Source organism: Aulonocara sp. 'chitande type north' Nkhata Bay, linkage group LG13 (assembly GCF_057382095.1).
Source record: "Aulonocara sp. 'chitande type north' Nkhata Bay isolate Kocher_YH1m ecotype deep benthic linkage group LG13, A_spYH_male_GT1.1, whole genome shotgun sequence".
Taxonomy (NCBI): Eukaryota; Metazoa; Chordata; class Actinopteri; order Cichliformes; family Cichlidae; genus Aulonocara; species Aulonocara sp. 'chitande type north' Nkhata Bay.
This window is the reverse complement of record NC_141356.1, coordinates 7,739,676-7,767,594: the sequence shown is the minus strand read 5'-3', so window position 1 is coordinate 7,767,594 and position 27,919 is coordinate 7,739,676. Positions and strand designations below refer to the sequence as shown.

Genomic DNA, 27,919 nt, shown 5'->3' with positions numbered 1-27,919 from the left:
GTGACACTGTTAATCCCACGAAATCAAAGGTTTGCTGCACTGGTGTTTTCCTTGTAGTACAGGGCACAATTGGAGTAGTCCTTTGATTAAGAAAGATCAGTCATTAGACGTGTCACTGTGCCCACACTTATCACACCACCAGTTACATAATTGTGCACCAAATCAATGCAAACCCAGACTGAGTTCCCTTGGACAGCATTTATCACGTGGGAGTCTGAGTACATCTATTTGGAGAACATCTTTTTAAGCAAACACTTTGGGATTCCCTTGTCTTGGAAAATGGTCCAGGGGCAAGGGAAACTGAGGAAGGTCCACAGTGCCCACTGTACACATAAGGGTGATTTCTTCTCTGCCCAGACAGGACACTGTGATTTAGCTACAGCAAAGATGAAAAAAAAGGTTGCCTGGTGGGGTGGGCAAAAAAAAATAAATACCGAGGGTTTACTCTGTGCCTATGTGAGGGGGGTCTGCCTGCGACATAAAAAATCTGGGAACCCATGCCACTGTATCCAGCGCTGTCCGCCCCCAACATTAACCCTGCTATTTCGAGAAACTTCCAGCCCACTTTTCCACGTCACTTGAAGGAATCTTTAAAGCGTCCGTCGCCCGTATAAAATGTCTCAGTACTCGACAGCCAGCAATATGAACGGCATGAAGACACAGTCACCGATGCTGACCATGGCGAGTAATGACAACGACCCTCTCCCCCTCGGTTGGGAAGTAAAAATTGACCCTCAGACTGGATGGCCCTTCTTCGTGGACCACAACAACCGCACCACAACCTGGAATGACCCGAGACACGACACGAAAAAGGTAAAAGAGCGGCGGGATAAAGTTGGTTAGTTAACGGTAACGGCTAACGGCAGTTTCGCCGCTATTTTTTTTCTGTCGACGTGCGTCGGTTGTGGTGCATGTTTTGGTTTGTTGCGTTGTTAAAGCGGCAGAAGCCTTTGCGCTACATCACTGTTATATATTAGTCTTGTTGACCGTAGGCCCTGTTTGGCACCGTTGCCTCCCCCTCACGGACAGCTCATAAGCCCATTATAACGGGTGATCAACTCTGATATGTTCCCGAGTCATGATCTAACACTATTATTACTCGATGACTCACTCTGCAGCATGCAAAAGGCTACCCATGATGAGCTCCCCGGTATTTTAATGTGTTTCTTTCACGGTGGAAAACACTGCTGCGACGTCCTGCTCATATTAAACTTTTTCCCTTACAAGGATCGAGGCTGGTCCACTTGCTTCGGTTGTGTACGGCTGTAGCCGGGCGCTGGCTGCCCCCCGCGTATCGCATTCAGCTGTATTAAAAACCGTGTTGTGAAAGCGCACAGGTCTGCAGAGAAAACCCGTGGGCTGAAGTGAGCTTCACAGCCTGCCAGCTGGTAATCTTTCGTCTCAGAGAGAGAGACGCTGTTGTCCAAAGTTAGCGTCCAGAGGAATCTGCTAGAAAGACACAGCTGTTGGGGGATAAAATTGGTGCAATGGTGCTGGCAGCATGGAGTGTCCCATAGTGGCAGAGGGCAAAGGGTCGTTCACGGCTATTTCATTACTTTAGTCCTACTGGAAGAATGCCACTGATTTACAGATAAATGCAGTGTTTGCTTTGTAGGTGTTTACTTTGGGTGTGTTTTGGGCAGCTGGTACAACTTTTGTCACTTTTCAGTTATGCCATTAACTGAGTGCTGAACTGGCAGACCTGTTGCTTGTACCCATCCATAGCTGTCACCTGCAGGTGTCTATTCTAAAGTAATACTAATAGAAAACAAGCGCCTTTCTGCAGTAGAAAATGGACATTTAAAGCATCGATTTACTAGTCACACTGTAGTACCCAGCCCCTTCTTTTAATTACATTTTACTTTTGTATGCATACAAATGTATCCTGGGATTGTATATGATTTGATGAATAAATGTTGCTCAAGAAAGAATTTACTGTGCTATGTGGAAAGAACTCGTATATTTACTCTTTTTTTTTCAATCAAAGCAAACCACATTTCCTCTCTCTGTAAAAATCCTAATGTTTGGCTGATATTATTAGATCCAAGGATGTGCTAACTGTTGTTGTTGGATAAGTCAGGACATTCATCCAGGTTATGTTACTCTGATTGTGAAACAATCAACAATAATATTCATCACGGAAACAGCAAGCTGTCTGACGGGAAACACACCAGAGCCTGTGGGTTCACATATCAAAGATTCAATGAGGTGATACTTTTGGCATCCCTCTGCGAAATTGTGACATTTTAAACTGTAACCTCTGCAGTTACCTCAGGACGGAAAACACTTTCCTTTTTAAAATTCCTTAATAGTTTGAAAAAAACATTTAGTGGGACATCGTAAAATGTCCTGTTGTACGTGGACTTAAATGTAACTCTTTAAGTGGACGAGCTTATAGCTGAATATTTAACATATATAAAAGTAATGTTGCTTCTGTTACACACCCATGAGCAAGAATAAGTTGGGTAAAAATATATTAAAGCACATTTTGTAATCAACCGATGCCTAAAATTTGCAATAAACTACAATAGCAACTGTAATTCATCTGAGTATAAGGTTATATAGATTGCTATATTGCTATGTTTCAGGTTCGAGAAGTGTCAGCAAATGGACCCAACATACAGCCAGAACTAAGTCCTCAGGAGACACAGAAGACCTTTGTGAGGGAGATGAAGCATCCCATTCTTCGCCCAGGTTATGTTCCCATCCCAGTCTTTCATGAAGGCGCAGAACTGAGGCAGCAGCAGCACCCGTGTTATTCCTACATCCAGCCGAGCATTGCACAGAACATCCGGACAGACGGGCGGACACCTTCCCCAACGCCGGTTCTCCACTGCAGGCCTAGATCGCCTTTACATGGCCCGTCAGACAGCTCCTCCTCTGAGCCTGGAAAGACCAGCTCGCCTGTCTCACAGACACCAGAGGTGGGAATTGAGTTTAAATGTGCCACCAGATGGAGTATAATGTTTACAGTAGGCAGAAATGTTCCAATTTTCAAACAACTACTGAATTTTGACTGTTTTAATTTGGTCATTTATTTTTAAGGCTTATACTGTTACGCATCACCAACCTTCACGTCCCAGCAGCACCGGTCTCCAGTCTGGTTATATCCCTATACCAGTGATTCATGAAGGTGGAGGGGGACAGACACAGGTTCAATTAAATCCCTCAGTTTACTCTCAGCGCATCCCTTACCCAGAACATCAGCAGCCCTTCCATCGTCTTCAGACAGATGAATGGCCCGGCTACTCTGCTGCAATGCAGCCCCCCCGGGAACAGGCTTCGCCAACTCTGTTTCCTCAGCACCGCGATACTGCCTCCATTCATCTCCCTCCTCACATCAGAAGCCAGTCACCTGTTATATCACAAGTGATGGGAGAAAGGCCACAGGTAATTTTACTTTTTCTGTGTATTCACTTGGCGTGTTGTTGTTTTTTGTTTTCTTCAGATATATATAAAGCTTTGATTTCCCTGTTAGCATGCTGTGGCCTAGATTTTGACAGATTCCAATAAATTGTTTTTGACTTCTAAGGTTCAGCAGCATATCCTCACGAGAGAGCCGCCACAGAAAATGGAGCAGGAACAACAAAGCATGCAGCAGAAACCCGAGAACACGCAGCTCCCCCAGCCGATGCACACAGAAGCCGACGTCCAAAAGCCTCAGCAACCTCAACACTTCCAGCAGCCTCCACCTCAGCAGCCTCAACACTTCCAGCAGCCTCCACCTCAGCAACCTCAACAGTTCCAGCAGCCACAGCAGTTTCAGCAGGCACCACCTCAAACGTCTCCACAGCCTCAGCAACCTGAACAACCACAACACCACAGTTCAGACATCACAGTTCAAATACCTCCAAAACCAGAGCCCCAGGACACGAAATCTTTTCCTCCAGAGGTCCCACCTGGAAAAGTAGAGGCTGGACAAGCTGCTCAGGGTCCCATCCACCCAGGATTAGCTAAGGTACAGCAGATAGTGGAAAGAGTCGCTAAACTGGAGCAGGAGGTGAAGTGCTTTGATGGGAAGAAGAATGATAAGAAATACTTGTTACTGGAGGAGCTGCTCACCAAAGAGCTCTTAGCGCTGGACTCTGTCGACCCGGAGGGCCGTTCAGACGTACGGCAAGCGAGACGAGACGGAGTCCGTCGCGTCCAGACCATACTGGAAGAACTAGAGCAACTGGAGGAGACTGTGATGGAGGGACAGAAAGGAGAGCCCAGCATGAAGGAGAACATTGAGATGACAAAGGAGACATCGCAATGACTGCACACTTCATAAAAAGAGTCAAGAGGGATTACCTGCTGTATATTTGATAGTGGATAAGTCTGCTCTGACTAACTCTCCTCCTCCTCTACCTACAGCATTTGTGGAAGTTGCATGCATTGATTAACAGTGTTGGTATGTCCAGCCATTCAGCACATAATTGATGGTAGCTCAGTGCAATCATGTTTTTTCAAGCCAATGTTGTTGCCTTCTATGTTGTGCCGATGTCTTTATAATAAGACGGCCGTCATGATTATTGGTTGACAACAAATACCAGGCAAGGGTTAAATAAGAGGCCTTTTTTCAATAAATGGAAGAGAAGCATAAGTATTTTCTTAAGAAATGTCATGTGTAATTGCCTTTTGTCTGATCGAATATCATACGAAGCTTTTCACAATCCAGTTGGTACACGTGTTTGTACATAAGTGCAAACGTCGGGGCTTTAAAGCAGAACTCTGCTAAACTGAGTCAACAAGGAAAGCATTTCTCCCCCTTTATCGCCACATGGCCATGTTGGAGCTGCTTTGTCACAGAACACAGTGAATATGTTTATTAGAAGCTGCTTTTTGGTGCATTACTGATTCTGCTGTCTTTGCACTTTGCCATCATTGAATTGTATCATGCTGAAAATCAGCAGCACTTCGTTTTAAGTATATCAGTTAAAGGAGTTTTGATTGATGTGTTTGAGTGTTTGTATGTGAATTGGTTTTCTCGTTATTTCAAATCATGATATTAGTATTTATATCATTATATGAAGTATTTTGGTACAATTAATGAATGTGTAATAATAAATGGAGGGTGAGATTTGTATCTTACTTGAGATGTGAGACAATCAGCACTTGGTGCTAAATAGGAGATGCAGTTAAGAGATTGTCAGAATGTCCTTGTATAACTACCAAAGCCACAATCTGTAATAACACTAACGCACACACACACACACAAATGGCCCTAAAAGCCTTAAAGATGCCAACGGCGATAAAATACCCCCCAAAACACTATAGTCTGTCAGTTTTATGATCACACTGTTTGTGTAGTAATTTATTACTCTAACAAGACTGTAAGCCATCTGCCTAACACTCTTAACCAGAAATTATAGATCGTGGCTTAATGTTGATCACGGTTTATTAGTAGCTTTGATGAAAGAAATTCACGTTGGTATGGCTGAAAATAAAATGACTTTGACATGAATTTTGACTGATGCTTGGGTTCCCAAAGATTCTCAAAGTGTGAGCCTTTTTATTTTATGTTTTTATGTTAATCGTTTACTCAAGGACAAGAAAATTACCAGGTAATTGAATTGTATATATGTATACGTATATGTCCACTTGGCCAGCTACCAAATCAAGCCTGATTTTAATAAACACAAGTATGTGTATCCTCCATTTCCAATGCAAACGTGTCCCGTGCCTAGTAGGCAGCTGTCTTAAGTCTGCCTTATTTCCTGCTAAAGACTTTTCCATGGTGAGATTAACAGTTATCACACAGTGTGAGGTCATCTGCTCCCTCCCTGTTCCCTAAGGCTCACAGTGAATCATGACTGGGAACATTTCTGCCCTCTTTTTCCTGGATGGGTGTGGACAGTTAAAATGAGCCCTTCACTGATGAATGAGCTTAACCTCTAACATGAGTTTAACGATTATATTATATTTCTCTGGTGGTTATTCAAGCAGATAACCGCCTAATTTTGAAAGCATTTATCATTCAGATTTAAGCCCAGTACTGGTTTAGCTGTGGTATTGTGCCCTTATAGGGTGGCTGGTTAAATAATAACACCTGGGAAATGTGTTGGTAACATTTTTATTGCTTCTTAGTCCTTTAAAGTGTAAATATAAGATTAGTTAACAATTACAGTAATCATATGGCAAACAGTAGGGGGGGGGGGGATTATGATCAGTACCTGCACACACCGGTGATGACGGATGTCACGTGTCATTGTTTAGACCAGGAAACAGCCTATTACGTCTTGAACGGCTCACCGCTGCTTCACCTCGGGGCTGTTTCTCACTCACTGATGTGTAGCCGCCTTCACTCTGTCCAGCATGACCGTGGGAAGGGATGCTACTCCGGTACAGAGCGAGTTTGAGTATCAATATGCGCAGAAGTGGAATAAACAAATCCGACACGCATCCAGCTGCTGCACCCGCTAGCTCGCTAGGTAGCTAGCTCTAGTAGCACGCGAGCCAGTGGGAAACGAGCTAACCGAGGCTATCGACGGTTAATCGTCGAGACGTGAAGGACCAGGACCGGGCTGTCGGACCAGCTAGTTGTTTGTTTTTGTGTAACCTGAAGAGACAAAAATGGAGTTGTTTCAAGCTAAAGACGACTACATTCTTCAGAGCGGGGACCGTGCTCTGTGGTGCAGCCGAAAAGACGGGACGATGACCGTCAGACCTGGTACGTAGGTACTGGATGTGGATGTCGCTTTTCACTGCTGCAGCCGGCCATTTAACATTACATTACAGTGCCACTAACATTTGGACTTACCACTAAAGTCAAGACGAAGCGTCGTTTTTGCTGGCTTGTTTTAAGCTGACAGCATCACTGTGCTCATTGGGTTTTGTCCCAGTGCACCTCAAACACATCAGCAACCTTAATCTCTCGTGTCTGACGCGTATTCATCTCTGTGATAAACCCTTTGATGATTATTAGATTGAAGCTAATTTACCTGCCTCCGTTAAACACAACAAATGCTTGCTAAACGGTATTTTTAATGGTTCAAGCATTGATCCCAAGCTTTGAAATGATCGCTTCTTTGCTTTCATTTCGATAGTGCCAACACCCCTAACAGACTTCAAACTTCTGACTTTGCTCTTTATGCTACACACTGGAAGGTGCATCTCACTCTTCAGCTCTTTTTTTTTTTTAAAGACAAATCTGATATAAAACAAGACAACGAGAAGGTGAAAAAACCGGAAAAGTGATTGATTAATGAGAGCTAAATTATAATATAATTCCGATATAAAAGTGCATACAGACCAAAATTTAAAGCTAGCATATTGAGTGTTATTGCCAGGTTCTGGCTGTTGAGTCACATAAGCGAGTACTGAAACACTGGCTCAGCTGTGACTAATGATTGGACATGCTTTGATGTTAAATGAATACCAAGGCCTGTGGTATTAACATTTTCCCAGCAGAAGGGAAAGAAAAAGTTTTATGAGAGTCAGCACAAGAGCTGTGCAGGTTGTCCCCTGTGGCAGTTGAAGTAGTATGGTTGTGCAGCCATCCTGAACAGGTTTTTAGTTGCACCACTGTTTCATTATTTAATTGGAAAAAGGGTTTCCGCTCCTCACTGCGTTTCCACTCCACTCTCTCGCACATAGTTAAGTATTTCACTGATTGTACTTTCTATGTGAAGCTGTTGTTGTTACTTTTTTTAACTGGTTTTTTGTTTGTTTGGTTTTTTTACGTTTTGTTTTTGTTTTGTTTTTTTTTGTTTTTTTAATTTTGCCGTTTTCTAGACCTTTCTTGTGGGGACCCTCCCAGCCGGTTCCCCCGCACATTAAATTGTCTGCCTTGTGGAACAGGAAGACTCATTGTTTAGGGCAGCTTACAGTTCATGTTCTCCACCCTTAGCCACGCCCTTCACATTTTTCCAATTTCCTCCACTGTGATGTGTAATCTCTCACCAATGCAGAACATTGCGTTTTATTTGCTGGGCTGACCTTATACTTGACCTGGTGTTCGGAAATAAAAAATAAATAAATAGGCAAAGCTTGTCTTTTCATGCATCATATCACATTTTATTCAGTAAAATGAAAGCAGGCAGACTTTCCTGCAAGTGTATAGCTGTCATTTTATATAGATATGCACGAACAAACAGTGAGAGACCTTACAAGTTTGAGACAGAAAATCTACTGCCTGTGAGTTGTCACCACCTTTACACAGCGTTCACATCATCTAGGCTTGAGAGTGTTCTAAGTATTAATTAAAAAAACAAAAAACAAGTTCCTGCATGTAACAGAGCACCAGCCAACTATGACTGTCGTTTTGTCATGACTACTGTACTTTTGTTTGATTAACTCATATGCAAAACTGTGACTAAAAAAAACAGACAAACTGTGTCTGCAGAAAAATGTTACTTATGGCTTCTTATATGCTGCAGAGCATGTATTACAGCATTGTTGTCGTGTTTCATCTCTGTATTTTTCTTTCAGCCACAGACCTGCTGTTAGCTTGGAACCCAGTGTGTTTGGGTTTGGTGGAAGGTGTCATTGGAAAGATACAGCTTCACACAGGTACGTGGAGCACGGAAGACCTTTGAACACTTCGCAGAGCAGGCGCATTCTCGCCAGTGCTTTCCATCTGTGTGTGCTTGGACTTTTGAGCCGCCAAATCATCCGGTGCTCAGGATGTTTCTTGTTCACCAGTAAAGGTGTGAAAAGAAATGTGTGAAAGAGCTTTGAAATCTGTGTAGTAATCAAGAGGAGTGAATCAATACTGATGATTCAATTGATGACAAGCCCCGATTTGTATGATGCAGAGTGCTTTTGTTGTTTTTATACATTCTAGTATAAGCGATATTATTTAAGAGATTTCTTGTGTTGCCGTTAATGACCGATGTGCAGCTGCTTTCTTCACACATTTTCAGAATGTGAGGAATTTTGCACCCGTGATGCAACTCCCCCACCTTTTTTTTTTCTTCTCCCCTCCTCTTGACAGATCTTCCTCTCGGCCTTGTGTTAATCCGTCAGAAAGCGCTGGTCGGCCACTTACCGGGAAACCACAAAGTCTACAAGATCACCAAGATCGCCGTCATCCCCTTGTCTGACGAAGAGCCTCAGGAGCTCGAGCTGGAGGTGTGCACACATGCGCTGTTTATTCTGCTCTTTAACTTCTGTTTTAATCATGCTTTCAGTTCCCTGGGCAGTACTTCTAACAGTTAAAATCCTAAATTGGTATTAATGTATCCAAGAATACACTATGAGTCAGTGTATGATTCAGCTCTGAGAATGGACTGAGGTGTAGAAGTTGTTTAGATAAGTTTTGTTTTTGCCCGCACATATCTAGTTTAAAAAAAAATACATGCAGACATAAAATAACCGCAGCAGACCGCAAAGAATGTTGATTGCTGAGATTTGAGTTTTTCAGGGGAGCTTCGTGGATGGTGAGACAGAATATTTCCAAGTGAGTAATAATGGCGGTGGATTGTTAGCACAATGGCTTTTAAATCTTGTCCACTTGTCCCTTATAGCGCAGAATGAACACGTGTCTCCCTTTGTGCATAGAAATCCTGGTGTGTGCATCAGTGTAGATGTTGGCTTGTTTGCAGCAGCCCTGTAGTAGTATTGCTACTATAGTTTACTCTAGTGTCCTATTTGGCTGTTTTTGTAGAGGTTATCTAATATCTGACATTTGATACCAAATTCACTTTTTTTTCCAACTCTGTCCTCGTCCCATTGAACGTGTTTGATGGTCTAAATATCACTATCATGTTTCGATTTGTAAAGCTGCAGAAATTTGATAGACCATCCTCTTTTCTTTTTTTTCCAGCTTTGCAAGAAGCATCACTTTGGCATCGACAAACCAGAGAAGCTGGCCCAGTCTCCAGATGAGTCCAAGCTGATGAAAACTTTAAGTCAGATCAAATCTAATGTTGCTGTGCCCATCAAGAAAAAGGTATTGTTTTGTTTTACACACAAGCATGGATTATCATATTGAAACTGATCCCCTACCTTTCCTCTCTTTCAAACTAGTGAAGGCTTTGAAGTTCTTCTAGGATTTCCTTCTTTTGTTGACTTACTTTTTCTTTCCACCTGCCCAATCCAGTATTCCCCTGCTTTCCAGGTCAAGGAAAACAAAGAGAAGGAACGCCTGGAGAGGCGGCTGCTGGATGAGCTGTACAAGATATTCATGGACTCAGACTCCTTCTACTACAGCATGACCTACGACCTGACAAACAGTGTCCAGCGTCAAGGAGACTCTGATAAGTCTGACATGCCTCTGTGGAAGCAGGTTTGGAGTTATTGAAGTTATTTTATTCTGCTTATGTCTACTACACAAACTCCTTATTGTGGCTGACTGTGTTTTTACTCTGTGTTAAAGGTGGATGACCGTTTCTTCTGGAATAAACACATGATCCAAGAACTTATTGACCTTCAGGTATTGAACACCCGCCCCACCCATCTACTGGGAAATACAGAGAGCGTCTGCTTAGTGCTGCTTTTCTATTTTCAGGCCTGAGTAATTAGAATTAAATGAAAACACCGTGTTCTCCTGAAAACTGCTTACAGAGTCATTGTATTTTCTGTAAAATAGTCAGCTTAAAAGAGTGTAGTTGGTCATGCTGTTTAAATGTGGCATTTGTATGTACTGATAAATGCCAGGGCGTTATCAAAAGCAGCATGAAAATACTCAAAGGCGGGATGCAAAGTACTTTCTTATCAACCTGGCCTCAAACTAAATTTTAATCTGTCTGGCTATTTTTCTTTTTTTAATGTCTGTTGAACGTTCCAGGTCCCAGAGGTTGACTTCTGGGTGATACCAATCATCCAGGGCTTTGTGCAGGTGGAGGAACTGGTGGTAAACTACAATGAGACCTCTGATGAAGAGCGGAGCAGCCCTGACACCCCACCAAAGGAGATCACTTGTGTTGATGACATCCATCCTCGTTTCACTGTGGCCCTGATCTCCAGACGTAGCCGCCACCGCGCAGGTAGAGTTTGCCTTAGGGGAGTCATGCTCTGATTCAGTCCAGTTGCATGGGCTGCAACAAGTAATTAAGGCACATTCTGGTAGCTAGCTGATTTATTGTCTGCAAGTGAAGCATGATCCAGGATATAAATACACATGCATTATTCTCCCCCAAAGGGATGCGGTACAAACGCAGAGGAGTGGATACAGACGGCCATGTAGCTAACTATGTGGAGACGGAGCAGTTGATTCACGTGCACAGCCACACTCTGTCCTTTGTGCAGACTCGTGGCTCTGTGCCTGTCTTTTGGAGTCAGGCAGGGTATCGCTACAACCCCCGGCCACGGATAGAAAAAGGTCAGTAGAGCTCTATCTTGTATTTAGACCTAAACTGATGGTTTCTGACACTCTTTGTGTAGAAATCTTTCCAGTAGCAATTTCTCATGAAATTTTTTGGTAGCTTAAAAATTGTAGCCTACCTTCTCTGCCCTTGCTCTGATTATTATTATTTTTTATTTCTTGCATAAATTATAGATTGTAATCAGTAAATTATTTTAACTGTGACTGCCTCCTTGTTTTGCATTGGAAACAACATAAATAACTCTTTCACCAGAATCAATAATAATAAAAACGTTTTTAATGCATATTTTCACCTGACATTTCAGGAGAGAAGGAGACTATGACCTACTTTGCTGCTCACTTTGAAGAACAACTTAAACTGTACAAGAAGCAGGTGAGTGTTCCTCACCAGAGTGCATACTCGTATATCCGCTTAGGCTATTTATTAAATGCATTTTCTGTTATTTACTTTGGGTTGTGGTGTCTGCAGCTATACATAGTGCTTGCATAACCCGCTTCCTGTTGTAACTAAAGCAGAACATCCTGCTAATGATCAGTGACATTGCTTGTCAGTAGCTTGGATTATTTCAGATAGTGTTTACAGTAGTGTAGCAGTACTTTTATTTAAGCTTGTGATGAGCTCAGCTGTTGGCTTTTTTTTTTTTTAAAGACTTAAGCCTGTTTCCCAGTTTGTTTTTTTTCTTCATGTGATAAAGTTAATATTTATTTTTTCACTCTTCACTGAACCCAAAAATCTTAAAAATCCAGTGACAGCACTTTTTGGTGTCTTCTTTAGGTCATCGTTAACTTGGTGGATCAAAGTGGGCGGGAGAAGATAATTGGTGATGCATATCTGAAACAAGTCCTCCTGTACAACAACTCTAACCTCACTTATGTTTCATTCGACTTTCACGAGCACTGGTGAGACAGACCCTTTTTACACGAGCGTCTTTTACACGAATTTCACAATCTATATATGACCACAGTACATTCACTTCCCCTGTATGGTTCTTGTATCCTGTTTCTCAGCCGCGGCATGAAGTTTGAGAATGTGCAGATACTGACAGATGCCATTTCTGACATCATCACTGACATGAAGTGGGCCTGGTAAGTGTCGTGCCACCTGAGCACTATAGCATGATAGGTTTGGTGTCAAAATGCGATTTCTGTGAATGTGTCTTGATTCTGGTTGTGTGTCCCTCTGCCAGGGTGGACCAAGCAGGAGTAATCTGCAAGCAGGAGGGCATCTTCAGAGTAAACTGTATGGACTGTCTTGACAGGACCAATGTGGTCCAAGCTGCTATTGCCCGGGTAGTGATGGAACAACAGGTGTGATTTTCTGGATTTTTTTTGTTTATGATAACTTATATTTTAGAAATCCTGATTATTACAAAAAAAAAAAAGGTCATAACCATTATAAATATCAAGGATTGCATTTTATGTGTGCTTTTCTTCCTGCAGCTGAAGAAATTGGGTGTGATGCCTCCAGAGCAGCCTCTGCCTCTCAAGTGTTACAGGATTTATCAGGTCATGTGGGCAAACAACGGTGACACCATCAGCAGACAGTACGCTGGCACAGCAGCTCTCAAGGTATCTTAATTGTATGAGGTCTGGGATAATCCTACTTAGAAGTGCTACCCAAATCTGAGTACAGTGTAATGTTTTCCTACTGTAAACTTACTGAACAGCACCTTTTCAGAACCAAATGACACACAGGGAAGCATCTAGTATTCTAAATGTTCTTTAGAAGACTTGACAGAGAGAAAAAAGTGTTAAAAACAGAAACAGTACTTCTCACATATTGTCATATTGGGCAATAACTGTGAATGTGCAAATACACAAGTGTTAGGTAAGCCATATTTAAACAAAAAGGGATGTCACAAATATGGACATAACCTTTTAGCACTGCACTCAGGTCGTCAAATAATTAAATAAAAAAAGCAGTGCGACGAGTTAAAGGTAACACTTTTTGTCCTATTTTAGGGGGATTTCACCAGGACGGGAGAAAGGAAACTGGCCGGTGTCATGAAGGACGGGGTGAACTCAGCCAATCGCTACTATCTGAACCGTTTTAGGGATGCTTACAGACAAGCAGTGATTGGTATTTGAAAACAAAAAACTACTCATATTGGTTTCTACCTATAGTGTCTTGAAATCAATCCTTAATTTGCATTTGTTAAAACTCCTTTTGCTTCTGTCTGCAGACCTGATGATGGGCCTGCCAGTGACGGAGGACCTTTACTCAATCTTCAGTAAAGAGAAGGAGCATGAAGAAAAAGAAAAGGAGAGCCAAAGAGGGGCCCAGGAGCAGGTCAGCCTCCTCCTGCAGACCTACATGCAGCTGCTGTTACTAGACGATGAGAAGTTTCACGGAGGCTGGGCCCTCATAAACTGTGACATGAGGTGAGCGAAATGCTGTTCTGACTGTGCGTTGATGCTTAATGGCTTTATATAATCAGGATATAGCTGAACTATAGTTCCATCGAGGCTTTTCCGTGCTCTTTTAATCCCACTGTTCTCTTATCTCCCACCAGCCTCATTGATGCAACCAACAAAGATGAAGATGTGCTGCTGCTCCTGTCTGATAAAGCATACTATATTGCCTTGTAAGTTGAACCTTAAATTTGCGAAAGAAAAAACCCCCAACTCTTATATTTGACTTATATGTACATTTATTTCCTTGTAGCTATGATGAAGAAGCAGATAAAGTCAACCAGTACCAACGCCTCATTTTAGAGGGTTTGGAAAAGATCGAAATTGGTAAGAAGTTAAACTCCAAGGAGAAGTGAGAGCTCTTGTAGACTCAGTGAGTCATTCAACACTTCTCGAAAGTGTGCTTAACAGTTTCTTCCGTAACCTTTTAGAAATATCTGCGCTCATTATGATTCATGAAACGGAAGCAAATCACTACAAACGGATATTAGAAGTTGCACTTCGCATTGCAGGTCCTGAGCCTACTCTGTTCGGGAAGCCAAAGTTCTGCTGTATGCGGCTGCACTTCAAGAACGAGGAAACTAGCGGATACTTTCACACGCTGCGAGCTGCAACGCGAAATCCCGAGGATGATGGGAAAGGTAGTGTGTGACTATTTGAATTCTTTAAATAAAATGAGAAAAAGTTAGTTTTACACTTTAAACTGTGCAGATATTGCTTAAGACTTAACACTGTGACATTTCACAGATACATTGCAGTGCATAGCTGAGATGCTTCGCATAACTAAGCAGGCTACAGGGAATGACCTGCTTGTGGTTGAAAAGAAGCTGGAGAGGTAAGTACAAATTATGCTGATTAGCATTCGTCTCGGTCTCTCTTTGATATGATTTCAGTGTAACGAAGTTAAACATTCAGACTGCATTGCCAACTTTTAGACAGCAGCTAGAGCTGTGACTTAAGTTGCGTGTGTTTTCCAGGCGGCAGAGTAAACCTCACGAGGATATCATGGGGATCCAGAACAAACCTGCTGACCAAGTTCAAGGGAGCTCCGGCCTTGCACAAGGCAAAAGTTTTATCCTCAATAAATTCTCCACTCTAAATCAGAAAGTGAAACAGACCAAGACAAATGTGAACATCGGCCCCTTCAAGCCCCTCGGTAAGCTGGGCAGCTTCTCTAAGCCTGATGTAAAAGTCAATTTTCTAAAGCCAACTATGCATGTCAACCTGTGGAAGTCGGACAGCAGCTTGGAGACATCAGATAACGTCGCTGGCACGGGAGCCCTAAAAGACATTGGTAATGAAAACTATGGACACTCTTCAGATTCAGATTCTTATAATTCAGACCCGGAGCACCCGTGCTCTGGGTCCTTAGAAAATGTGGACTATGTGCTGCCCAGCTGCGGCATCGTAGCATCAAATCCCAGACTGGGCAGCCGCTCCCAGTCCATCGGTAGCGCAGAGCTAAATATACCCTCTGTTATCCGGGTCACGGGCTGTGACGGGAAGCAAGAAAGCTCAACTCACATTAGTGATGACAAGTCTCCCGGGGCTGCCTCAGTGGCTGAAGAAGCCATTCTCATTGACTTTGGTACTCCCATCGATGCCTACTGCCACCAGTTCATCCAGGATGCACAGACCAAACCTGTTGAGGTGTTCGGAGAGCTGCCACAAGCTGCCATACCTCCACTCCACAACCCTGCAGTGCCTGTGCATAAAAAGAACCCAGCAGACTCAAACAAGCAGCCAAGCTCAGAGCAGATGGAGCAGGAGGAGCCTCAGCTCCCCAGGCCATCCCAGCTAGACGTCCAATCCTCTACCTCCAGTTCCAGCCTCCTCACTATCCAGAAGCCTAGCTCTGCAGTCTCAGGAGGCTCTCAGAAAAGCGCTTGCTCACAGGTGGAGGGCAGCCTCGGCCCTTCGCCTGCCGACAGCAACGGCAGCCGAGTGGTGTCCCCCTTTGCCAAGATCAAGAGTTCCATGGTCCAGGTGGCCAGCATGACCCAGGCGGGATTCACTCAGGGCATCAATTTTGCAGTTGCAAAGGTACAGAAAAGCCCCGAGCCAGAAGCTGTCAACGAGGTCCAAGAGAACGAGTTGAAGGCAATGTTTACACAGTGCCAGACCAGGATCATTCAGATCTAGTGCTTTCCTTGTAGCAGCACTTTGGAGTCGTTTGTCATGTATAAACTTCCCGTAACGTAGCAGTAGCAAAAGCTTGCACATGGTGTCACTACTCGGCCAAGAAATGTGCTCTTAAGTTAAACTTGCCCATGTTAATAATGACTCTTGTACAGAATTGATAAAAATACCCCAAAGCCCATCATAGTAGTTACTATGTTTACGTGCACATATGTATGGGTTACTCTACTTTCGAGGGCACTGAATCATAGATCTTTTGCCATGCAACCTTGCACACTGACGCTCCTCTCTTTTATGGTTTATTAACTAGTTCTCAGATGAATGCTGAATAAATGTCTCAGCATAGTAGTGCACAGTACCTAGGATGAATAAAAAAAATATGGGATATTGATAGAAATTTGAGTACTTGGAGGGTGTAATAATTTTCAAAGTCTTAGTGCTCCATCCAACTTAAGTCACTCCAGAAATAGTTCTACTATATGATTAGCTCAAGAGACAAACAACCAAGAACAAAGAAAATATTTAGGCTTTTAAACTCATATACTTTGAGAGTGGTATGCAGAGTATTTCCGTGTGTAAACATGTTATTGTCCTTAGTCCGAAGTTATTTAATTACCCACAATGCTCGAGTGTGAGGTTAATGGTAACAACCGATTTTTGACGACGCAGGTAAGCAGTTAGCTGCATGTCGAAAGACCAACTCTGATTTTATCATGTACTGTAGGATAAACTCATCCTGGCTACTCAATGGCGTTTGTGAGCTAGTAATGCCCTTCAGTTTGTAACAGTCGTCGTAGAAACCAACCAAATATCTTTTGTGATTCCCAAAGGACTATTCTGTGTTGAAAAGTACCCTTTGTATAGCTGTCAGAAACTAGCCAGACGACATAATCTATGTAGTAATCCTATGTAATATCAATGTTGTCGAGTGTAACTTAGAAGATATACCGCTGTAGAAATAACGACTATTTAAGAACTTAGAGTATCCTGGTTGTTGATATGTACAGTGAGTATTGTCTGTCTCTGAGTAGAGCTGTCTTTTAGGCTTTTTGTATTGATGCTAAGGTGAAGTTTAAAGAGGTATGAGCATTATATTTTGAAAAGAACGCCCAGTACTGTCATTGTTAACCACGAATAACCAGAAAACATCTGGTTGGAGTTGTTTTTGATAGATTTATGTATTGAAATAACTATTCTGGTAATGGTTATAATAATTACCTACACGATGAGGGTTTATTTGAGCTAAATCCTTAGCTTGCGTTATACATTGAAAACTGCATGTTTGACAAAGACAGGCGAGTTGCATATAGTAGGTATATATGCAACTGCACCCACGCAGTTACGAGAAACACTGACACTTTATGCACTCCCCAAACTTAAAGCATATTTGCCTTAATAGGGAACTAAAGTGGGATTATGTATATCAGGTATTTATGGCAAAATCTACCTTTTTAAGTCTTACATGTTACATTTTGTGTACTGTATAAAAGATATTCAGGGTTGGTGCATGTCATCGGAGCTTTTTATGTTGGGATATCTCACTGTGATAATGGCACATTCATTCTCTGTGGGAATGGGCAGGTTTTAGAATTAGTATTTTTTTTGTTGTGTTTGTGGTTTACAGTGAATCTGTAAATCGGAGCATCCTGTTGCTGCTGGTGTTTAGGACCGCTTGCCTTTGAGATCCCAGTTATTTATAATATGGAAGTGTACACTGTAACAAAGTTTACATGTTTTTTTTTTTTAAAGTTAATTTGTTGTTAAAAAAAACAAATCTACCACAGGATCTTGTTATAGACACCAGAAGAAATTATAATAAATCACAGCTGCCCTGTCCTGCTGGTGTCCGACTGTGATATGAATCTGGCTTGCTCTGAGCTGAGATATCCCAAGATAAACTGTCACATATTTTGTGTTACCTTTGCCTGTTTTTTTTTTTTTTTTTTTCCTCCTTTCTGCATTCGGCTTGCTCACCAGCAGATAAGATGCGGGACACTTGTATATTTTGTCTGATTATAAATGAGGCTCGGCTGCTTTTCTAGGTGCTGCTGATGGTGTGTTTATGTGTGTGTGGTGCTGCCAAAGCTTCAAGGTAATAGCTGTGAGGTTTTAACACAGAGGGTAAGCGGTGTTTTTAAACTTCATTCAGGATTGCAAACACTGGGGCAGCTCTCAAGCCTAGAAGGAAACTTAATCCTCCACATTCCTGAAAGAGTCCACAGTGCTAGAGTGTCGGTGTCTTGCTTTTTATATGCAAATGTCGCCTGTTCTAGTCAATCCTGTATTTGCTGGCTAAAAGTTTGGTCTTTCCTTCCGTTTTTTCACACCAAGTGCTTTTGCGGTCACCTCTTGATTTATCGTCTGGTGGTTGCCCACTCCCATTGTGGCTGGAGCTCTCCAAGCATTTGATTTGCACTGTTTAAGCACATTTTTCCTGCGTTAACATGGTTTCATCTGGATGTCTGTGTTCATATCCTTACCAACTGGCTGTCAGCGTTTTCCACAGTGTACTGAGATTGTATTGTATATTAAAAGTATCCTATTTATTCTTACCTTCTTTGGGTGTGTTACTTGATAACAGGGTGCACTGTACACTTGTTTAGGCAGATATTTCATTGGAATAAAAAGTGACTAAAAGATTGCTGCATGTTTACTGTCAAATGTATTAACAGCACAGCACAGTATACTAACCCAGGAAGAAAAATGCACCAGGACAAACAGTGATCCAGATCTTGTTCCTTTATTTACTTTTTTTTTTTTTTGAAGATAGAAATTATTTTTTTTCCTGTAAACAGACCTTTCTGTCTAGTAGAGCTTAACCTCTGGTGTGAACCCCACAAGAGACTTTGAATTTAAGGCAGTACTTCAGTGTGATGATAAACTGCGATGTTAGTGTACATACAACAGTATCTAAATCTTATATGTAGCTCAGCACAGTAAAAAAAAAAAAAAAAAAAGTGAATACCTGAACTATGTGGCAAATGAAAACATCTTTATTACAAACTGTTTAGATATCAAATGGGGAAAAAAGCAAACAAGTCATGTCATTTGCCTCTGATCACGGCTCGTTGCCGTTGACACACTTGTGCTGCTCCATCCGGCTCCTCCGCAGCGCCTCGATGTGTTTGGCTCGGAGCCAGCTGTCTCTGGACAGCGAGGTCTGACCCTGGCTCAGAGACAACAACCTACGGACAGATTCGCAGAGAGCCACATCTCAGTTTTAATAAGCTGCCAGTCTGAGACGATCTATGAGATGTACGAGCGAGTTCAAAAAAAAAAGAAATTGGCTGCGCTGAGGCGTGAAGCTATCATCAGCCTGTTTATGGTGCTTTCAGTTTTGATTATAGCTTATTGCTTAACACTCTAAAGTGCCTTAGGGGCTGTTATTATTCTCATGAATGAAAATTAATTAAATGCTACATAAAGGCAGTTATATAAATCACAACCCACCTCGCCACAACGAGCATCCTGTGCAGGTCCTCGGCAGATATACTCTGGGGGTCATCCTTCCTCATGTCTACAAAGTCATCTTCAACTGACTGAGTGCAGGAGGAAAAGGAGACACTTAATTCTTGTATGCAAACTTATAAAAAGAGCTGCTCAAACAGACTGGGTACATGAAGAAACAGCTACCATACTAGCTGAAACTCAACTCACTGTATAAGTATAAGAGCTTGTCTCACCTTTGTCACTTCATCTGAGATGCTGTAGTCAAGCAGCCGAGCCACACTCAGGTAGATTCTGAACTTGTTGAGCTGTGATGAGGCCTGAGAAAGCATGTGCATGGTGCTGAGATACTCCTCCAGGTGGGATGGAGCGACCTGAGTCTGCAGGTGTATCTGACAGTCAGACTGTGGAGATAAAGAATAATATTGATTGTGTGCCATAGAGGAAGTCTTTTTTACTAGGTGTTGCTATGCAAAAGTTTCCCTGTGTGCTGCATGCCCGCCTACTTTGGCATATTATCAAAACTTCAGAGCACGGCAGACAGGATCAAAGCCTTGGTGACGGTTAAGCATCTGATCGAGCCGAGCCTCCAACTTCTAATCAGCCAATAGCTGCTCGCTGTAAACAGTAAACACAACCATGTAACCATTGTGACTTCTAATGAACCGTGGGAGTTGTTTACAGCATGCTGCCCTTCACTGCTCGCCTAATAGCAGGCCGAGCCTGACGCCTCTCCCGGGATTGTTCCCGTGGCACACAGCTGCCACCATGGCAACCCATTAGACCAGCACACAGAAATAGCGCACAGCACATTCCTCAGGCTGTTCGCAACACAGCGAGACTCTGGTTAAAGCCGCCGGCTTGAAGGGCTGGCTGCGGCCGACCGATGTCAGCTGAGACGACAGCGTGACGCCGGCTGGAAACAACCACCAGTGTCTGACACGGCTCTGCTTCGTGAGACACCGGAGGAAACCGAACCCCTCCCCTAGCCGTAGCCGGGGGTGGGGAGCGAGGCGAGGGTGCTGGGAGGGATCCGCGATGGGTGGGAGTGAGCTTTCACTGCGTTCTTACCGGCAGCAGCGAGCGGCCCTCTGACGCGATGAGCACGTTAATATTGCAGGGGAATTCCATCTGATGGTAGTTAAAGTCATAATCAACCTTCTGCCACGAGATCAGGTTCCCCAAGGCCGTGACGTTACGCACACCTGCAGCAACAAACACAACAGAGTAACAGATCCAACCCAGTTCAGTCACAAGGACAGGAAAAATGGTGGCGTTTGAGTCCTCGCTGTCGACCTCTTGTGGTCTTCTAGAAGACCCACCTGTTGTGTCCAGCTGTCCCTGCTCCAGCTGCGTTTCATCTAGGTAGAGGGAAGTGTTTTTGGCCAGCTGCAGGGCGCCGCTCACCAGCCGGTTTGCCACATAGTCCTTCTTAGGCACCAACCGTATCTGGTTCATGTTCTGGAGGCTCATGCCCAGGTAGTGTGACTGCAGGGGAAACAATGTTGAGTGTGTCTCAGTTCATCCAGATATAAACCAAGCAGTACCTGCGACCGATTGCGCTGATAACTCACAGAAGGCACGAGCTGCTGGATGATCTGATAAAGGCGCTCAGTGTACGAGGCAACAGTAGGACAGCCACTCATGTTCAAGGTAAACTTGCCCAGCGGGAGGACGTCCCGTCTCACGTACCTACAAGAAAAATAAAAGTGTGCTGGCGTTAGTTTGAAACCATCAAATAAAAAATTACAAAAAAAATAATAATCAGGAAGCTCACATACTGAACTTTACGTACACGTTAGAAATGAGATGCAGAATGAGGTACTCGGCTGCAAGAGCATCACCCAGGAGGACATGAGTCAAGTATGCCAGAAGCTCTTCTCTGACAGAGGGCATCTCGCTCAGGGTCGAAGCTAAAACTGAGGAAGAAAGGACAAAGAATCAACTCAGCTCCAGTCTGAACCAGTCGCTGCATTGTTCCTCTTATTAGAAAGCTTTTCAAGGCAAATGAACTTCAGTTTAATGGGATTGTTTTCCTGCTTGATTTCAATACTTCTCACACTTCATTAAACATTCCTACAACACTGATGGAACAAGTCGCCCTGCTTAAGCGATATTATTTATTAATGAGATCTGACAGTACATCTGTCCCGTTATCTTCTTTGATAATTACTGAAGCGACTTCCTTGATATCCATGAACACTTTAGTAAACACCTCAGACTGTTTTTAAATGGTGTGTTATAAATTAAGACAGTGTGAAAACTCAGCTGTCGGAAGTAAAGTACACAGTAATCCTGTCAGAAATGTCCATTTATCATAAGCAACCAAATGAATGAGTTACTGCTGTGCATCACATGCTTAAATGTGCACAAATCTCTCATATGGGAACACTCATGGGTAAATGTTTGATGCTACAGAAACTAAACTTCAGCTCTTGTTAATGTTTTACTAAAACCTAATGGAATCATGAGAAGGACTCTGCGAATCTGTTTCGGGCTTTGACAACTAGAGTCGAAGGAGCGGTGCGTTTTCAGCTCTCTGTGACTTTTACTGGGCTAGCGCTAAACTTTAACCAATATGGAAAACAACTACAAAACAAAACGTCCACATATTTACAGACTACCCGTAATCAGTGTGATTTTATTTTAGCAAAAAGAATCTCTGAGCAAAGCAAAACAAAACACAGACCATGTTATCACGTTATGCTTATCCAATTCAGATGGGGCTAGAGGTTGTCCCAGCAATCACAGAGGAAGACCGGGGTCACCCTGGACAGGTCGGCACTGTTTTAGGGCTAACACACAGATACACAGAGACCCCCTTTCACTCTTACATCCACTCTAGGGCTGGGCATCGTCACTGATTTCTGGAATCGATTCGATTCGAATCGGGCGAATTTTGCCTCAGTCAGAAATATTATAATTCTGATCACGTATCAGTACATTTCCATATTTTTATATCTATAAAAAGAAAGCTGACACTTGCGAGACTTTATCAAAGGTGTAAGCATCACAGCAGATGCATTTGTGTCAAAGTAGCTGAGGATAAAACTCAGAAAAACATGAAGGCGACTTTCCTGGCCTGGGATTTTATAACAGGTAACCTTAAAAATATTCTGCAGTAGTTAAAAAACGAAAGAAAGTCAACCTATGAACGTTACCTGATACTGCTGAAGTGAAGCAAAGTTACAGCGGTTTTATTAGAGACACGGCTAATTTTAAGACGTTTAAATTTGTTCAGTAGCGTATTGAACGGCAGAAATTAGGCTCTCTTTTTGGAAGTAAGTAAAAGGAAAAAAAAACAGCGGCCGGCATGTTGTAATGAAGAAAACAGATTTTTAGACGGGAAACTGTTTTTGAAGAACAGAGAGAGAGAGAGAGAGAGAGATGTGATTTTATCCTGGTGGAAGCAAAATAGCAAAACTAAGAGTGAATTCATGATGATGTTTATGTGAAGCGTAGTTTGGATCTTCTTTTGCTGCTGGTTCACTCAATATTGTTTGGAGAGAAATAAAACCTGCAGCTTCAGAATCTAGTGCAAAAAGGACGTAAACACAAAGCGCAGACCTGGCGAAACATCAGAATCAGCGAGCTGTCAGCCCCGACCGTGTCCGTGCCGTCGGGTAAGAAAGGCGACATCTCACTGATTCTGATCCGTCGGCGGGTCCGCGCTTTGTTTACGTCTTTGTGCAGAATCCATGTACCTGCTCTCATTTACTGTTTTAGCTGTTTGGTGGTTGTTGTAATTTTGTGAGGTTTAACCTGAGATTCTGGCGTTTCGGGCAAAATATATTTACATTTTAAAATCGATTCAGGATTTTAATGAATCAATTTTACGTTATCCAAGCTAGAATCGATTTTAATCGATAAATCGATAATCAGAACCCACCCCTAATCCACTCCTCACACCAATTTAGAATCGCCAGTTAACCTAAGGAGCCCGTCTTTGGACTGTGAGAGAAAGCAGGAATACCGGAAAGAGCCCACTGAGCTACACGGAGAATATCCTGAGTGTTAGATTTGACCCCAGGCTCTTTTTGCTGTGCGGCAACAGTGCTAAAAGTGCACAGAACTGAAGGATTCTCATGCTTCCTCCAGCACCGAGGGCGGCTGAAGAAGCTCTGTATCACTAAAGTATTGCACAGTCACCGCAAATAATATTTATGTAGTCAAAGCAGTTTAAACGTGTCGCCCACATTGATTCAGCATTAATAACTGATTTGTCTGCAGTGCTGGAAGCATCGGGTTGTTTACTTAATGTTTTTTTAATAAAGTTTGACTTCATCCCTCCGGAGGAATGAAGTCAAACTTGCCAAAAGTGTCTCTTCTTCAAGTTGTCAAGTGAAATCTAGACAACCCCAGTACTCAGGCTTATTTAGCAGAATGTTATGTAAATGAGATTACATTCAGCTATCTCATTAAAATCTGTGAAAAAAAAAAAACCCTGCTGCGATACTTATTTTTGTAGCAGGATTATGAAATATTTTCCTGGATGCTTACTGGCTGTGTGATTGGCATGTAACATACACGAGGAAAAAGAATGAAGAAACTTGGAGGCCTACTACTCTACTGTTTGTCCTTACAAGCACTGTTGTCCTCCGAGGTGGCGGCAGAGGGCAGCAGGGGGTTGTTGTGCTGCAGCTGCTTGGCGTAGAGCATGTGGAGGCGTGGAACGAGCGAGGCTGGCGGGCAGTGCACCCTCTGCTCCTCTGCCGTCTCCATGGACTCCGTGGGATCCAGCAGGTTTGAAGAGGCGTCTCTGTATGGAAACGTCAACAATGAGAAACAAACCGAGCAGATCAGGGCAGGGAGGAAAATCGTGTCTTACTTCTCGTCGGCTAAGGCGCTGAGAGCGGGACTGACGGAGAGGATCCCGTAGACCTCAAGCATGTCGTTAAGTTTGAAGCTGTCCCAGTCCTCATAGACCTGCCAATGATACGCACATTATAGCATGTGTCCTAAAACTCTCCTCATGATAGCTGTATCGTCTCTAAAATCACCTCTTTGTTCAAAACGGTTCAGTACTGGAAGAGGAATAAACTGACACAGCGCACCTTGACTAGGCAGGAAGGGCCTTTCTCTCCCGGCAGGGGGAAGTTGAGGTCGAGGTGGGAGGCAGATGTCATCTGGCTGGAGGGAGCTTCTGTCTCCTGCCGCTTACAGTCGCCGTTGCCGTGATGTTCTGTGGGACTCTGAGGACCTGCAGCAAGGAAAAATAAAACCGTTGTCAAAAGTGCTTTTTAAACAGGATTTTCAACATAGCCTTTCTAAACATGCTATTTTCTTTTATAAAGCACAAGTTATTTCTATTTGCACAATAATGCAAGGAAAAAAGGAGTCTAGACGATGCTCACAAGGCAAGGACGGATCCACAAAGTTATCAAAGCGTTTCAAAAATGACAGTAATGACACAATAAAATGATATAATGTAACTGATCAAGAGCAGCTATAAGTTGGACCTTATGCTAACACTCTTATTCTGACCAACAGTAAATTTGACTTTATCGAACGAATGCCGATTCTGAACACTCGTACCAGCGTGCGCTTCCCTCTGCTTCTGTGGCTGCGTGTCCATGTCGTCGTCTTCCTCGTAGCTTCGTTTCTGTCTGCTTGGCACGTACGAGGTGGAAGGCACCACTCTTGCTTGGCTGCTGTTGGCATATCTGTGCAACAGAGTTAAGGACAACTCGGAGCAGCAGATCACAAGATATAAATGCACATTTCACGAATGCCAGCTGCGTAAAGAGCGATTCTATGTGGTCTTTTGCAAGCTGAGGATATCTCTTTGACCCAGGGGTTTTCTCCGGGGATTGGCACACAGTAGAAAGTCTGTCGCTCTGCAGTTACTGTGTTTTTAGAGTTAAAATCCACCTGCAGATGAAACACCCGTTAACAACCAAGTTGGAGCTAAAATGAGCCATCTACAGCAAATGAGTCTTTGAAGAGACTCACCCCGCATTCTGTCACGTCTTTATACTTCCCACATCGCAACGTCTGTGAAAGAATAGACAGAAAAAGAGGATGAAAGATGAAAACAGCTAAGAGATTATCAAAGGGCTGCACTCGTACCAATAACAGCAGGCGAGAGGATAAAGAAGTGCGTACTTTAGCCTGTGTGGCTGGATCGACAGTCTCATAGACTCCCATGTAGAACTCTGGATCAAACATGTCTTGGATGAAACAGCGAAATTTCACGAGGCTGTTGGGCTTCAGGTAATGCATGGGGATGTCGTTGAGAGATGGGACCTGCATCAAAGTGTGCAGAAACAGATTAGGAGCCTGTCATTCGTGCACATGTTTTTGTTGAAAGTGTAATTTGTATTACCAAGGTGTGAGCGTCCTTCTCTTTCAGTCGATCTTTGAAGAACTCCACGGCTCTCGCCTCCCAGCCAGAGCTTGGATTACTCTGGGAAGCGGCTGAAATATCAAGAAGGCATAATTTTATTGGCAAATCAAAACTCAAAGTTGGATAAATGGTTGTTGTAGAGCAAAATTAGCTTAGCTGGGCTGCATTAGATAAAGATGTTCTGTCTCACTATGGAAAGCGCCCTCTGGTGTGAGCAATCATGGAAGCTCCACTACCACCACAGACCAGTCCCCCAACCTGTCCCCCAACCAGGCATTTTCAAAGTACATCCTCGCAAAGATCAAAGGTGCTCCTCCCACTTGTTTGCGTTCAAAACTGTCTTAATTTTTTATGTCACTGATTCAAAGTGGTGGAAAGATTCCTTGAAGATCCTGGTCAATATTGACGTGACAGCATCACACAGTTGCTGCAGACTTGTCAGCCATGATGTGAATCTCCCGTTCCACACAGGCTGATGTACACTGTAAATGGCCTGTATTTGTATAGCGCTTTACTTAGTCCCTATGGACCCCTACATTCAGTCATCCACCCATTCACACACTGGTGATGGCAAGCTACATTGTAGCCACAGCCTGGGGTGCACTGACAGAGGCGAGGCTGCCAGACACTGGCGCCACCAGGCCCTCTGACCGCCACCAGGCAACGGGTGAAGTGTCTTGCCCAAGGACACAACGACCCAGACTGTCCAAGCCGGGGCTCGAACCAGCAAGCTTCCAATTACAAGACAAACTGCCAACTCTTGAGCCACGGTCGCCCCCACACTGTGGACATAAAGGGAATAGACATGGTCAGAAACAACCCTCAGTTTGGTTGTGGTTTTTAAATGATGCTCAGCTGGTACTAAGGGGGCCTAAAGTGTGACAATAAGATATCCCTCACACATCATTACACCACCAGCAACCTGAATTGGTGATGCAAGGCAGAACGCAGCCATGCTTTCATGTTGTTTATGCCAAATGTTGATCCTACCATCCAAATTCTGCAGCAGAAATCAAGTGTTCTGCTGCTGTAGCACATCTGCCTCACGTTTTGACATGTTGCACATTTACAGATGCTCTTCTGCATATCCTGGGTCTAACAAGTAGTCATTCGAGTTACTTTGTTGCGTTCCTATCAGCTCAAAGCAGACAAACCATTGTCCTCTGATCTCTAACATCATCAAGGCATTTCCACCAGACAACTGGTCCTCACTGGATATTTTCTCTTCTTCTGACCAATTTTCTGTAAGCCGAAGAGATGGTTATGGGGGAAAATCCCAGTATATCAGCAGTTTTTGAAATACTCAAAGCAGCTTGTCTGGCACCAACAACTATACCACATTCAAAGTCAATTAAAAACACATTTCATCCAATTCTCATGCTCGGTCGTCTTGCCCATGTCTGCGTGGTTAAATGCACTGAGTTGTTGCCATGGAACTGCATATATTAGAGAGATTAAATATGTCTTATTGAAGAATTCAACAGATGTACCTAATGAAGTGACTAGTAAGTGTATAAATGTAATATGTTGAGCAAAGAAGTGAGACAGGGTAAAGAGAAACCCTGTTATAATGTGGGGGTTTGGAAGGAAAATAGATAAAAGAGTTACTAGAATTACATGATACAACATGTCTAAAAGATATAAGCAACTTTTATTAATCTTAAATATAACCGCCCCCACCAGTGACACGTAAATGTCAGTCCTTTAAGATTTTAAGGAATATGTGGATTTTTCCGCTTATTCTTTAAAATCCGTCTCCGTCTTGATGTGTGGCAGTGGCGTGTGTACAGTAACTACACGAAAAAGTGTAAGACAAGTGTAAGTCATTTGCTTTTTCGAAGAGAAAGAAAAAAGAAAACACACACAGCCACCTGCAATGTGCAAAGTTGGCATGGTACGTAGTCAGAGAGCTAACTAGCTAGGTTCACGCGTTAGCCCTACTGAGTGAAGTTCCGGTGTCTTACCAAACATCCCCTCAACAACACCAACGGGGTCGTTAATCCAGTCATGTGTGGAAGGCATGGCTTAGATGGTGATAAAGGTCCGGAGATTAGAAAATATATCAAAGAAAAATCACAGTGAAAATACCAGTTTGTTGACTTTCCCCATACACCGGATCGCTGAAGTGAAGGGCGGGAAATTTGCGTCACCAGACGGAGAGCGTAGTGGGTTTGTTTTGGGTACGGGGACCAACCGGAGCACGGAGGTGCGTCATAACTCTCCTTCAGGATAGGCTCGGTGTTTTTCGTTTGACTTTAAATTCCTGCTCTAGTGAAGAAAAGTAAAGAAATAGTCTTTAATATAGAGCTACTTCTATTTTTTAAAGA

The 27,919-nt window shown here is 43.1% G+C and overlaps 3 protein-coding genes across 6 annotated transcripts; 2 read left to right on the top strand and 1 right to left on the bottom strand.

The window, feature by feature from the left end:
* The first annotated feature begins 551 nt into the window (after window positions 1-551).
* bag3 (BCL2 associated athanogene 3) lies at window positions 552-5,572 on the top strand. The gene is made up of 4 exons (XM_086258496.1): window positions 552-813; window positions 2,589-2,924; window positions 3,046-3,390; window positions 3,533-5,572. The coding sequence occupies exons 1-4, from the start codon at window positions 616-618 to the stop codon at window positions 4,256-4,258; spliced, it is 1,605 nt and encodes a 534-aa protein (XP_086114622.1). The 5' UTR covers window positions 552-615; the 3' UTR covers window positions 4,259-5,572.
* A 633-nt stretch (window positions 5,573-6,205) lies between these two features.
* Window positions 6,206-18,351, top strand: inpp5f (inositol polyphosphate-5-phosphatase F). Of its 4 annotated transcripts, none has more exons than XM_086258485.1 (21): window positions 6,206-6,652; window positions 8,413-8,493; window positions 8,918-9,054; window positions 9,347-9,382; window positions 9,749-9,874; window positions 10,043-10,210; window positions 10,301-10,357; window positions 10,712-10,910; window positions 11,066-11,245; window positions 11,554-11,621; window positions 12,024-12,148; window positions 12,257-12,334; window positions 12,436-12,556; window positions 12,689-12,817; window positions 13,211-13,328; window positions 13,432-13,630; window positions 13,762-13,833; window positions 13,914-13,987; window positions 14,173-14,301; window positions 14,408-14,495; window positions 14,638-18,351. In XM_086258485.1, exons 1-21 carry the CDS (start codon window positions 6,556-6,558, stop codon window positions 15,800-15,802), a joined length of 3,447 nt encoding a protein of 1,148 aa, XP_086114611.1. In that variant the 5' UTR covers window positions 6,206-6,555; the 3' UTR covers window positions 15,803-18,351. The 4 variants fall into 4 exon arrangements, with proteins under 4 accessions (XP_086114611.1, XP_086114610.1, XP_086114613.1 ...); XM_086258484.1 differs by having other exon boundaries at window positions 10,025-10,210; XM_086258487.1 differs by lacking the exon at window positions 9,347-9,382.
* A 172-nt stretch (window positions 18,352-18,523) lies between these two features.
* On the bottom strand, window positions 18,524-27,751 carry mcmbp (minichromosome maintenance complex binding protein). Its single transcript, XM_086258491.1, has 16 exons — window positions 27,557-27,751; window positions 25,572-25,663; window positions 25,352-25,492; window positions 25,199-25,240; window positions 25,028-25,117; window positions 24,782-24,911; window positions 24,301-24,446; window positions 24,075-24,172; window positions 23,830-24,005; window positions 21,042-21,165; window positions 20,821-20,938; window positions 20,569-20,734; window positions 20,318-20,451; window positions 19,483-19,650; window positions 19,250-19,338; window positions 18,524-18,984 (listed from the first exon to the last, which is right to left on the bottom strand). The coding sequence occupies exons 1-16, from the start codon at window positions 27,612-27,614 to the stop codon at window positions 18,858-18,860; spliced, it is 1,899 nt and encodes a 632-aa protein (XP_086114617.1). The 5' UTR covers window positions 27,615-27,751; the 3' UTR covers window positions 18,524-18,857.
* Between the last annotated feature and the right edge of the window lie 168 nt (window positions 27,752-27,919).